At 52.0% G+C, this 13,551-nt stretch overlaps 1 protein-coding gene and 1 pseudogene across 1 annotated transcript in view; one reads left to right on the top strand and one right to left on the bottom strand.

Moving 5' to 3' along the window:
* The window catches only part of CAPN5 (calpain 5), a 50,404-nt gene that overhangs the window by 33,990 nt on the left and 2,863 nt on the right, over window positions 1-13,551 (top strand). Inside the window, exons 4-10 of the mRNA XM_023535555.1 lie at window positions 3,890-4,098; window positions 7,228-7,420; window positions 8,298-8,491; window positions 9,146-9,223; window positions 10,657-10,852; window positions 11,504-11,626; window positions 12,745-12,941. Of these exons, the coding sequence (XP_023391323.1) occupies window positions 3,890-4,098; window positions 7,228-7,420; window positions 8,298-8,491; window positions 9,146-9,223; window positions 10,657-10,852; window positions 11,504-11,626; window positions 12,745-12,941 (1,190 nt within the window). The remainder of the gene's footprint in view (window positions 1-3,889; window positions 4,099-7,227; window positions 7,421-8,297; window positions 8,492-9,145; window positions 9,224-10,656; window positions 10,853-11,503; window positions 11,627-12,744; window positions 12,942-13,551) is intronic.
* Window positions 4,105-5,377, bottom strand: LOC111744805 (annotated as a pseudogene).

Here is a 13,551-nt window from a genome sequence, read left to right as displayed (position 1 = left end):
CCATAATTGCAATCAGTTGGTTCCATTTCATCTTTTAATTTTTTCTTTGCAATTTATTTGCTGAAGAAATTGGCTGTCTTGTGCAATTTCCAACTACGGTAGTCCCCTCACCCCCCCACCTTATCTGCAGTTTCACTTTCTATGGTCAGCTGTGGCCCCGAAATATTAAATGGACAATTCCAGAAATAAGCAATTCGTAAGTTTTAAATTATGAGCTGTTCTGAGTAGTGTGATGAAATCTTGTGCTGTCCTACTCCATCCCTCCTGGATGTGAATCATCCCTTTGTCCAGTGTACCCACACTGTATAAGGCAACCCGTCTGTTACTCACTTCATGGCCATTTCAGTTATCAGACCAACGATTGTCATGGTATTGCAGTGCTTGTCTCTTACTGTGCCTAATTTATAAGTTAAACTTTATCATAGATATGTATGTATAGGGAAAAAAACATAGTATATATAGGGTTCAGGCATCCATTGGGGGTCTTGGAATGTATTCCCTATGGATAAGGGGTGGGGAGTGGCTACTGTATCTGGATTTTGCTGGCTTTGTTTTCATGATGTCATTTAACATGTTCTCTGTGCCCTGCATTTTCTGTAAGCTAGGACTTAGCTCTAGAGGCTTGAGCTAAGGCACAAATTTTATTTGGCACGACTGCTTCAGGAGGTACATAATGTCTGGTCATATCTCTTTTTTGTGATGTTAGAAGCCATAATTGTATAAATTCATTACTTGTCAGTAGTTCTAAAAAGTGGGAGTCTCACTTCTTAGCTGGAATTCATCTCCAGATACAAACCTCTCTTCATCTGCTATTAGTTAACCTCTGGTACAGTTTGTATAGAAAAGGCAGAGTAAATCTTCCATTCTTTCCATTAATTTTCCTTAAAAAAAAAAAAATGAGTTGATTCCTTGCCATCTTCTAATAGTGACTAATTGTGTATCATCATGATCTCATGGATGTGAACGTATTTGATGTGTTTCCATCCACAGAAGTTGTTATCCTTATTGCTGCTCAGATTGGCCTGTCTTTGGCCAGTGGGAGCCTTTTCAGGTTGGTCCTCGATCCTTAAATGTGCCCCAGGGACTTTGGTTGCTTCCTCGATTTCCATTGTGACTAAATGTGGTGTGTGGAAGGAAGCTGAGTTTGTGTGCCCGTGGAGCTCTCTTCCCTGGACAGTCTTATCCCTCTTACTTGGTACCTCGGCTGACAGCAGAGGGACCACCGAAGGGTAAAAAGGTTGGCCTGGGTCCCACCTCCTGCCGGGTCCAATGGCTGTGATGCAGGAGGGGAAGGTGAGACTCGTGGGGATCCCTGACTGGATCTCCAGGGCCTGGGGCCTCATTAGCTGCTTCTTGAGCCACAGAGGGCTCAGAGCCAAGGCCTGGGTTTGGCTAATGATCCTTCCATGGCCCCAGCAGGCCCTCCCAGCGCCCTGTGAGGGCTCCTCTGCCTCCTTCTCCTGTCCTCCCTCCACCTCAACTCCCCGCACACAGTCCAGAGTTTTTAGAGCCCGTAGGAGTGGAGGAGAATGTAGTGGCCAGGTCAGTGTTCTCAGCTTCGGACTCCCCATCACTCTGCCCTTGGGCAGCTCCTTGCTCCTCTCTGGACCTCGGGATTCCTGTATGTGCAGTGGGGATGATGCTCCTACCCCACAAAAATGTGCCCTATTTTTGACACAACTTTCTGTCCTGAGAGCAAAGCAGGAAAGCCTGCTGGGGTTCAGGGCAGAGGCCAGTCTGGGAGTTTTGACTTAGAAAGTACGTGGGGTTGACTGGAAAGGGAGATAGGGGTGCAGGGAGAAAGAGACCGGACAGGATGGAGCCCTTGCTGGGTTCTAGACATTGCTGCAGGCTTGGAAGCCCTGAGTGTGACTCCTGCCTTCCTCACCTGTGCCCATGGGCAGCCTCAGCTGCGACTTCCGTAATATTGCCCCAAAAGGTAACAGTGAGGGTCAGGGCGATGGAGTAAACAGCCGGCCTTGAGTCTGGCACCTAACAGGCTCTTTCAGTGGCTGTGGCGCCTCTCACTGTGCTTAGCATTTTCATTTTCTTGGTCTTGAATGTCCCACTAGGGAACATTTCTCTTTGCCAGCATCCCTGTCGATGGTCCAAGGAGTATAAACAAAAGCATTTTTAATGAGTGTGGGCGTTGGGGAATGACTTTTGACTGAAGTCTCCGTGCTCAGGCTGGCCCAGGCCCTGGGATTTACAGCTTCCTGGTGCATCTATGGCTACTCAGCTCGGGTGCCTGTATGCACCCCCATCCCCACCCCCGCCCGCCCCGCCTCATACCTGGGAGTGGTTTTCTTCTAGAAACAGCCACCCATGTCCTGGTAGGCTTGGCCCCTCTGGTCCTTTTCTTTCCCCACCTCCTGCTGCCTAGATTGCCTCTATCTGTCTTTATCCACTTGGGGGATACACACTGCCGGCTCTCAGGACCCCTGCTCAGAAGCTGCTGCTGGCCCTCTAGGGTCGGGCCCACCATTCTTTTCTCTCCACAGCCCCACATGCACCTCATGTCGGCCCCAGCATTTGCTGGCACGCCTGCCTCTCCCACCCTACGGGGAGCCTCACAAGGGCAGAGACTAAGTCTGGTTCATCTGGGTCCTCAGTGCCAACATGGGGCCAGGCGCAGAGTGGTCCACACTGATAAAGAATGTGCATATTTTCAGCTATGTGATCCTGAACAAGTTACTTGCTCTCCCTGAGCCTCAATTTTCTCATCCGTAAAGTCGAGATAGATAATAGCATCTACTCATGGGGTTATAGTGTGAATTAAACTGAGATAACCCATGGCAGTCACAGGCTTGGCACGTGACATTTCCAAGATACTCCATAAATAATGTTATTAAGAGGCCCAGTCAATGCCTATGAATTTACTCATTCAGTTAACACATGTTTATTAAGCCACCTCTCTGTGCCAGGCTCTGGGCTAGGTACTGGGGGATAGCAGTGACCAAGACTAATGTGTCCCTGCTCTCAGGGAACTGACAGTCCCATGATATCAGAATTGTACACAAGTCACACACTGTTTAATTGTAATTGGAGTAAGTGTCTCAGAGGCCATGAGACTGGTGGACGGGGGTCCTGGTCTGGTTTGAAGAGTCAAGGAGGGCTTCCTGGAGGAGGAGGGCAGACCTTAAAGGACAGTGAGAATTAGCTGGAGGAAGAGCAAGCGTAGAGCTCTGGCCAGAGAAAGAGCCTGAAGCAAGGACGGAGAGTTGGCTGGGGAGTGGTTAGAGAAACAAGTCTAGGAAGTGGTGGTGGGGGCAGAGCACCTTAAGTGTTTGGACCTTATTTCCAAAGAAGTGACATAATCAGAAAGGTAATTCTGCTGCTGTATGAGGTGGGGCAGATGTGGCTGCCGATGCTGTTATAGTGACCCAGGGCAAGAAGATGGGGGATGGGGCTAAGGATGCAGGGGGATGGAGAGGAGGAGATGGATTTTAGCAGAATGTAGGATCTCAGATGGGCCTCGTTGGATGAAGAGAGGGAAAGGGGAGGAAGCCAGCGTGGTAGCCAAGTTCTGGCTCTGGCCGGATGAGGAAGGGTGGGGATGGTGGCACCATTCGCCAGGCGGGAACTGGTGGGTATGATATATTTCTGAACAAGGAGGATGCAGATGGAGGCACAAGGAAGGGAGGGGGAAGCTCATAGAATCAGAATGACAGAGCCGGAAGGAACCTTAGGAAGCCTCCAACCACTGCAGAGATAGGGAAACTGAGGCTCAGAGATGAGGATTCACCCAAGTGCCAAATTGGTTCATGGTAGAGGTAGGACTTGAACCTGGTATTCCTTTCCATTTTGATTCTCTGGAGGCAGGCACCCCGTTTCTTCAGGAAGCCAGATGTGACCCTCAATGTGTCCTCATCCTATTCCCCTCATCTAGGTCATCCCAGACTGGAAGGAGCAGGAGTGGGACCCTGAGAAGCCTGATGCCTATGCGGGCATCTTCCACTTCCACTTCTGGCGCTTTGGGGAGTGGATAGATGTGGTCATCGACGACCGGCTGCCCACCGTCAACAACCAGCTCATCTACTGCCACTCCAATTCCCGAAATGAGTTCTGGTGTGCCCTGGTGGAGAAGGCCTATGCTAAGTAGGTGCCGGCAGTGGGCAAGCAGGTGGATGGCCAGGCTGGGGCAGCACCGCTGATGGGCTCTACATGGGTGTTCCTGTAGCAGAGCTCCAAGCACAGAGAGGTCAGAGGCTGGTACAAAGTCATACAGCATGCTCAGAGCCCAGGCACCCAGGGCATGGCCAACTGAGTCTACTCTGGGTGGGGTGGAGGCTTGGACTGAAGGTCCTCTGGATACCTAGTTGTCAAGTCCCCACAACCAACCACATAGGGAGGAATAGTTACTCTCGCTTATACCTGAGAAGACTGAGGCCCAGGAAGGCTTCCTGCAGGTAGCCGTGAGCAGAGCTAGCACTCACATTCAGGTCGGTGCTTCTTTCCCAAAGATCCAAGCTGCTGAGCCCTCCATGGAGGCCTTGTTGGGGACGTGGTATCTCTGAGCCTGGGCTGGTTGTAGAGCCTTGCTTGCTTGCTAGGCTTCCCCCTCATCCACCCATCCATCTGACTGACTGTCCATCTGTCCATTGTCTGCTCACCACCTCCTCCTGGATCACCAGCACAGGCACAAGCAAAGTTTTGCTGAGCTGTGGAGGGGGTTGGGGCAGAGTGACCTGCCCAGGCCCCTGCAGGATAGGGGAGGCCTGGGGCAAGAGGGCCAGAGGGTCAGAGACCAGCAGCCAGCTTTGAGTGAGACTGGTTTTTTTCCTCTCTGGCCCATTTGTCAGTCTCCATTTGGACAATGACAAAGGAAAAGGAAAAACAAAAACTCCCAATACCAAAAATAAATCCAAGAAAACACAATGTTGGCAAGTTTCATTTTTCCCCCCAGTCAATAAAAGGGAAATTTTATTGAGGCCCCAGGGCCAAGGGGTTTGGGCCAATAGCCACCGGGCGGGTGGAAGAGGGGCCTTATTTGACCTTCTCGGGGTGTAGGTTGTTGGCATGGCTGCACTTCTTGCGGTAGTTGACAGCACAGGGATGCAGGTGGGCGTACACTCGTGGCAGATCATCTCGTCGCAGCTATACTTCTGGGCGAGCTGGCGGAGGGAGGGCTCCATGATGCCGCCCCCAGACCAAGCACCAAGTGCAGGTGGACTCTTTCTGGATATTGTAGTGGGAGAGTGTGGCCATCCTCCAGCTGTTTGCCCGCAAAAATCAGACGCTGCTGGTCAGGTAGGATGCCCTCCTCATCTTGGATTTTAGCTTTGCCATTCTCAGTGGCATCACTGGGCTCGACCTCGAGTGTGATGGTCTTGCCGGTCAGGGTTATCATAAAGATTTACATCTCTGCGTCTGCAGGGGAGACTGCTCAGCTGCCTCCTTGAAGAATGGGAGGTTCCATTTTTAATCCTAAGAAAGCAAAACTCGCCCCCTGGTGGTCACTCAGTCTCCGTGGTCCTCCATGCTGGCCTCTCTCTGGGAGAGCCGCCCAGTGGACTTGCTAGTGTTTTTTGTTTTTGTAACGTAATATTTATCGCCTAACCATGTGTACATCTACGATTCAGTGGCATTAATGACATTCACAATGCTGTGTACCCATCGCCACTATCTATACCCAATGCTTTTCATCACCTACAAGTTAAACTCTGTACCCACTGGGTAGTACTCGCCCCTTTCTCTCTTCTACCCTGGGAACCTCCGTTTTGCCCTTTGTCTCTATGAATTTGCCTATTCCAAGTAGCTCATATAAGTGGAATCATACAGTACTTGTCCGTACAATATCTGGCTTATGTCAGTTAAGTTCCAGCCATGTTGTAGCATGTACAAAAACTTCATTACTCTTTGTGACTGAATAGTGTTCCACTGAACGTATACGCCACATTTTGCTTATCCATTCATCTGTCGATGGACACTTGGGTGATTTCCACCTGTCAGCTATTATAAACAATGCCCCTGTGAACAGTGATGTACAAGTATCTAGTTGAGTCTCTGCTTTCAGTTCTTTGGGATATACATACCAGGAGTGAGTTGTTGGGCCATATGGTTCTATGTTTACATTTTTGAGTACCCATCAAACTGTTTTGCACAGTAGCTGCACCATTTATGTTTGCTTGTTTTTTTATTTATTTACTTTTCCAATTGTAAAATGGATTCATGTCTGTTATGGCAAATCCAGAAAATATAAGAAAATCATGCAGAAGATAACAAAGTCTTCTTTATGCCTGCGTATTCTTCCAGCCGCCTCCTCTCCCCTTCCCTGTTTTGGGTCACCTGAGATGGGGCTCCTCTTCTGTTCAAGAATACCATTCGTGGCCACTGTCCCTTCAAGACCCCGCCTTCGCCCACTTGGTGTCTCCATTTGCTCTCTCCACACCCTCCCGCACAAGTGGCAGCTCTTTTAATATCTTTGATGCATCTTTTCGTTTGTAGGTTACCTTGCAAAACCTGCGTTGCTGTTTTGTGGACATATATTTTCAGTCTACATAAATATGCCATAGTCTTAGTGTTATATATCTCATTCCGCTTCTCACATTCACATTCGGTGCTCTGCCTTTACAACCCCAATTTTTTTCCTAACATTTAAATAAAGAGCCACAGCAGTGTCCCTAGCACCTGATATGTTGCATATAGTAGATGCTTAATATTTTTAAATGGATTGTTGTATACATTTTAAACATAATTGGAACCCAGCTGTATTACTTTTTCAAAGGTAACAAGCAAGCACTAGCATTGTCCTATCTGTAGGAATTCTGTCACAGTGCTTTCTTTGTTCAGTGGCTGCTGAATGTTCCAGAGCCGAGGTGCAGCATTAGTTTTTAAAACCAATTCCCCATTAGACATTTAGGTGACTTCTCGTTTTACATTGTTAATGTCACAAATAATGTCATTCATCCAGAATTGGTTTGTCAAAAGACGTATGAGCTTTTAATGCTCTTGAAAAGAATTGCTAGATTTCTGAACAGCTAACTTTTGCAGACGAGGCTGCTAAGGCTAAGGGGAATTTGAGTAATAAAATGGTACTGTTCAGTGGGACAAACGTTGGCCTGGGAGTCGGAGACCTGAGTTCTAGTGTTGGCTCTGCTATGGTCTGCTGTGTGACCTTAGCAGTTTGCTTGACCTCTCTGAGTCTCAAAAACCTCTCCTATAATATGAAGGATTTAGACCAGCAGGGTAGCATGAGCTGGGAACTCTTTTCATGTTGCTCCCCAGGCTGGCGGGCTGTTACCAGGCCCTGGATGGAGGCAACACGGCGGATGCGCTGGTGGACTTCACAGGTGGCGTTTCCGAGCCCATCGACTTGACAGAGGGTGACTTTGCCAATGACGAAGGCAAGAGGAACCAGCTCTTTGAGCGGGTGTTGAAAGTACACAGCCGGGGGGGCCTCATCAGCGCCTCCATCAAGGTGAGAGCACAGAGCCAGACCCCAGAGGCGGCCCCTCCCCTTCATCAGCCCTAATAGGGATGGAGGTGGCTGTGGCATTGCAGGCAGAGCCCCTGCCCAGGCTGGCTCATAAATCCAGACTCTCAACCTCATGGGGGTGGGGGGAGGAGAGAAGGAGTTAGAAGGTACAAGCCCCTTCCAAGTCCTGGACAGCACAAGTCACAAGCCCCCTGTCCTAGCCCCCTACAGTATCAAATGCCTTGCCTGTACTGTTTCACCAACCTCTCCCTTTACTGGCCCTCTCATATTGGGGTGATGGGTGCCTATGCATCTGAAGATCACTCAGTCAAGGTTTGAGGCATCACAAGGAATGAGGTGACTAGAGAGGAGAGAGTCCCTACTGCCTGCTGGCACAGGCCTGAGCACTTCGAGTCTTATTTCATTGACTGCTCATGTTTTGGGTGGGAAAGCTGTGGCTCAGTGAAGGCAGAGTTTGGCTAACCCAGTGGTGTGTTGATAGGCTGGTTGTCTGGGAAAATAAAAAGCCTCGATCTGGAGCATTCACTTATTTCTGTAGTGTAAATACTCCCACCATGGTTGCTTTCAAGCACCCACCTTGCAAAATTGAGCCAATGCTGTCCACTCTAACACACCCCTGTGCCCACCCCAATGCACATCCCTTCCTTTATTTCACACTGCTGCTCCCCCAGGCTGTGTGAAGGGCTGTCATGCCTAGCTCAGTCCCTAACCGTAGAGGAACAAGTCTCCCTTTTGTGCTGAGCTGCCACTCACTCCCCGTCCTGTAGGGGGCAGTGAGTGTAGCCACCCCTCACGCGCTCTGGTTTCCCCTGGAGCCTGACCCAGCTCAGTGTCTCTGAACAGCGGTGTCCTCCCACAGGCTGTGACAGCTGCAGACATGGAGGCCCGCCTGGCGTGTGGCCTGGTGAAAGGCCACGCATACGCCATCACCGACGTACGCAAGGTGCGCCTGGGCCACGGCCTGCTGGCCTTCTTCAAGTCGGAGAAGTTGGACATGATCCGCCTGCGCAACCCCTGGGGCGAGCGGGAGTGGAACGGGCCCTGGAGCGACACGTGAGTCCCAGGACGGGAGCGCGGGCGGGGCCGACCAGCCCCAGCGCTGGGCGGGCGGGGGCGGGATGGGGCCCGTTATGAGAGCTTGGGCGAGGACGGGGATGCGCTTTGTGGAGGAGGTGGCACCGCGGCTGGGTTTTGAAGGATTTGGGGGCGGGGGAGGATGACATTAGGAGGAGACCTAACATTAGGAGGAGTGGGAGCGTGGGGGATGGATTTGCATTGAGCAAAAGCCTGGAGGTGGGGACAAGCCGATTCCTGTCGGGGACATAAAGACTGGTTTGGCCAGTGAGAGGGAAGGAAAGCAGGTAGGGAGGCCATCAGAGGTGACTGCTCCATGCTTGGTGAACAGAGACGGGGCCCCCAGTAATGGAGACCCTCCACTGAGGGTCTTGTCCCTCTTGTCCTCCAGCCTGCAACTTTGCTCCCAAACCTCTGGGCCCTGGCATGGTGGCAGCCCACAGTTCCCTGTGGGAGTGGGCAGATGGCGAAGTCTGAGAGAGGGGACGGACATGACACGGATGCCCCTAATCACGCCCACATTGAGGAAGGCCTGATGCCGAGCATCCATCCTCCTCCTTGCCCTCGCCAGGGAGGCCCTGGTGGGGTCCCTCCACTTATTCGCCTCTCCCCTCCCCTGTGCTCACATCCCAGCTCAGAGGAATGGCAGAAGGTGAGCAAGAGCGAGCGGGAGAAGATGGGCGTGACCGTGCAGGATGATGGCGAGTTCTGGTGAGTGTGCTCTTCCCCCAGGCGGGTGTCCAGGGCTGAAGGAGGACCTCTGTGTGCTGGGCAGGAAGCACCAAGGGGGAGGCAGCAACCAAGGGCTCTAGCAAATGCCTTGCCATCAACTTGCTGTGTGGCTTTGGACATGTCATGCTGTCTCTCTGAGCCGGTTTTCTCCTCTGTAAGATGAGTTGGGCACCCTTTTCATCTCCACAGTCCCCTCTGCCCACCTTGGGGACCCTAGGCTACTCTAACACCCAGGCCGAGCCCTCGGCAACTAGGCCAGGATGCCAGCAGGTAGGAGATCAACTGGAACACGGGGTCATGCTGGTAGCCTGATTGCCCAGAGCAGGTAGAGGAGAGGTCTCACAGGGGTGCTGCCTCCTAAGCTGAGACTCGAGGTGTAGAGGATCCCTTAATAGGCAGGGAGAGAGACCCAGCGCAGAGGCCAGAGAGCACACTGTGTGGGCTGGGCTGAGGTGGCAGCAACCTCACTTAAAGAGCCTAGTGATTCCTGCATTCACTCATTCCTGCATTCATTCAGCCTGCATTAGTCCCAACTGTGTGTCAGGCTCGGTGTCATTCTTCAGCAGGACGTTTGATTGGGAGACTCAGCTACTTCCTGGAGGGATACTGGGCACCCTGTGTGGTAGATGCTGTGAGAGCCCCAGGCAGACCCTGAGGTAGATGGCAATGACCTTGGCACCCCAGTAAGGGCCCCGCCTGCAGGTGTCAGGGGAGCCCCTGTAGGAGGCTCCCAGGTCCTCTAGTCTGGGCTCCTGTGGATGAGATGTACTGTGCCCGATCTGGCTAAGGACTCATTTGAATTAAAATATAGCAATAGGAACCCCTCATCAGTGGAAAGGGCTTCTTCCTAAGGCCTTTCTCATGTATGTTCACATTTGGTGCATACCTGTGCATGTTCTCATACATGTGCACAATTGAAGGGAGATGGGCACTTTCCCCTCCCCAACTCAGGCCCTGGAGGTGTACATAGCACTCAGTGACCATAGCAATATCCTGGCCACTACAGCACACCTAACGAAGGAGTTCCTGCCACCAGTTTATTCAGGCCTCACAACAACCATGGAAGATAATGGATAGAAACATGCTTTATAAACTGTAGAGGGCTGTAAAAACTAGTTCTTCATACTATTAATAATTGTAACAGCCAGCCTTTGCCAATGCTTCTGTCTGCCAAAAGTTATATCACATGACTTTTATTGCATTAGTTCATTCTCAACTCTGTGTGATAGGCAGCTGTTTATAGATTCATTCCCAACTTACAAATTAGGAAACAGGGCAAAAGAGAGGTGAAATGTCCACGTGACAGCATGTCCACACTTGCTAATGTGTGAGCCAAGGTTCAGAGCATGCGGGCAAGGGGGTGGTGGGCCAGCCCTAGGGACCTGCCCGGCTCAGCCCCTTGCTACGCCCAGGATGACCTTCGAGGACCTGTGCCGATACTTTACCGACATCATCAAGTGCCGCCTGATCAATACATCTTACCTGAGTGTCCACAAGACATGGGAGGAGGCCCGGCTGCATGGGGCCTGGACGCAGCACGAGGACCCATGGCAGAACCGCAGCGGGGGCTGCATCAATCACAAGGACACCTTCTTCCAGAATCCACAGGTGAGTGTTCTGCGGAGCGCCTCACCTCTGTCCTGCCACAGACTCTTGCATGACCTCGGGTACACCCCTGTCCCTCTGTGCACCATAGCGCACCTGTCCCTACAGCAGGAGTTGGATGGCACGTCTTGGTGGTCATATAGCCCCCAACCTCACAATCTGACCCACAGATGGTGAAACTGAGAAGCAGGTGTCTTGCTTCACTCTGAGGACTGGGTGTCTTGTCTAGAGTTATAGGAAACATTTAGAGACTGAGCTAGGGCCTCAAACCCCTTGTTTCCACAAACATAATGCTACGAGGGGAGCTTGACCAGGCTGGCTCCCCCACAGGGCCCTCTTCCCTGAAGCCTGCTTGGTCGTGACCCTGCTAACTGCTTGGTCCTCACACTTGGTGTGCCTTCATTGAGCACTGACTGCATGCAGGCTCCGAGCTGAGCATCCATGGTCTCATCAAGTCCTCCCACCCCCTCATGCAGGGAGGCATTGTAGGCCCGTTTTGCAGACAAGGGACTGAGGCTCAGAGAGGTAATATGACTTGCCCAAGCTCACACAGCTAAGTTGAGGCCTGGCTCTGGGCCGAGCTTCTAGGAGCCAGCGAGCCCACCTTCAGCATGCTCTCACTGCAGTGTCTCTCTTCCTTGGCCATACCTGCAGTACATCTTTGATGTCAAGAAGCCAGAAGATGAAGTGCTGATCTGCATCCAGCAGCGGCCGAAACAGTCCACTCGCCGGGATGGCAAGGGCGAAAATCTGGCAATTGGTTTCGACATCTACAAGGTGAGGTCCACACTGGGTGAGGAGAGCAAGGGAGCTGGAGTTTGAGCTGCCTGTACCTGAATGAAAAGTCACTGACATCACCCCTGCCACCCCGGCCACATTCACTGACGCCATGGACATACTGTGTCATGGGCCCTATTTGCCATACACACAGAGGGCTTGGCTCCTATGGGAGCATTCAGACTGATTTCTTTCTGCCCCAGACCCACGAGCCTGGACTGTTTGGTGGGTGGGGAAGGGAAGGATTGCTGGTGGGTGAGACCAGGCTCTGGGAGCCCCCAGCTGCTCCCTTTGTCAGGGCTCTGAGTCCCCCTGAGTTGGACGACTTGCTGGGCACAGGGAGGAGGCGTCCTGGGTAGAGCCACTGGCTGCTTCCCTTTGCCTGGGACCCAAGACCTTCCGTGTGTACGTGATGGCACTCAGCATAGCGGGACACCGTACTAGACATCAAGAACCTAATGAAATCACAGATATGCCAGGCACATGGTCTGGCTCGAGTCTCTGGCGTTCAACATATTCGGTCATGTCACGACAGTTGTTTGTTCATATTATTGTGTTGGTATATTCATTGTGTGCTGATGTGTCGAAACTTTGACGTGTCATGACCTTCACTGATAGAACTACAGCTTATTATGGCACTCGTTCCAGGAATTGTCTAGCATGTCCTGCCAGGTGGCGATGTCATTTCATGGACACATGCTGTGACCCGGGCAGATAGTGATACTTGGTTCTGTTGCAATAATCAGAAACCCCATGGATATTGTCATCGGGGGATTCCTATGCCCTCCCCTTAACTAGCTTTATTGAGATATAATTCACATACGATTCACTCATTTAAAGTGTACAGTGACTTTAAGTGTATTCGTAGAGTTGTGCAACTGTCACTACAATCAATTTTAGAACATTTTCGTCACCCCCAAAAATAAACCCCACACCCTTTAGGCATTATCACTTTGTCCCAGGCATCTCATCTACTCATCTACTTTTGCCTGTTTGGGGTGTTTCATGTAAGTGGGTCTCATCACTCTTCACAGCAGTGAGGGAGAGATGTGGGATGTGGGTGGGGTGGGGGTGGAGGTGGGGAGGCTCCGTGTGACCAGCCCCTCCGCTGCCTGCAGGTGGAGGAGAACCGCCAGTACCGCATGCACCGCCTGCAACACAGGGCTGCCAGCTCCATCTACATCAACTCACGCAGCGTCTTCCTGCGTACAGACCAGCCCGAGGGCCGCTACGTCATCATCCCCACCACCTTCGAGCCAGGCCACACTGGCCAGTTCCTGCTCCGAGTCTTCACCGACGTGCCCTCCAACTGCCGGTGCGCGGGGGCTGGCTCAGGGCCAGAGTGGGTGGGTCGAGGTCTGCACCAGGCTGGCCTGGCACCTGAGGCCCAGAGATGCACAGCGTCTGCCCCAGGCGTGGAGCCCAGGCTCCAGCCTCCCCGGGCTGACGCCAGCACCCACCTCCTCTCTCTCCCTTCCCCTGTTCTCTTGTTCCAGCCCCTCTTGACCACATAAAGGAACAGTTCATATGTGCACAGCACTTCACAGTTTACCAAGACGCTTTCACTCATCTTATTTGCTCTTCCCGAACCCTGACTGGGAGGCTCGTCTCCTCCATTTTATGGATCATAACTGAGGGTTGAGGTTGGGGATGTTTCCCAGGGTCTTGCAACCAGCAGTAGAGCTGGGCAACGGGGGCTGCTCAAACCATCCCGTCCCTGCTGGGGTGCAGACCCCGTGGGCCCCACACAGCCTTCCCATGTGGGCGGGCAGCCCAGATTCTGTACTGCCTGCCCATATCCCAGACCAGAAGGCGGTTCATATGGTGGAACCAGTGGACCTTGGTCTCGCCAGCCTAAGCTCCACCAGCTGTGTGGGCAGGTCCCTTCCCCTGCTGAGCCCAATCGTCCTAATCTATAAAATGGG

The sequence above is a fragment of the Pteropus vampyrus genome, unplaced genomic scaffold, assembly GCF_000151845.1.
Source record: "Pteropus vampyrus isolate Shadow unplaced genomic scaffold, Pvam_2.0 Scaffold141, whole genome shotgun sequence".
Taxonomy (NCBI): domain Eukaryota; kingdom Metazoa; phylum Chordata; class Mammalia; order Chiroptera; family Pteropodidae; genus Pteropus; species Pteropus vampyrus.
This window is presented reverse-complemented; position numbering and strand designations above follow the sequence as displayed.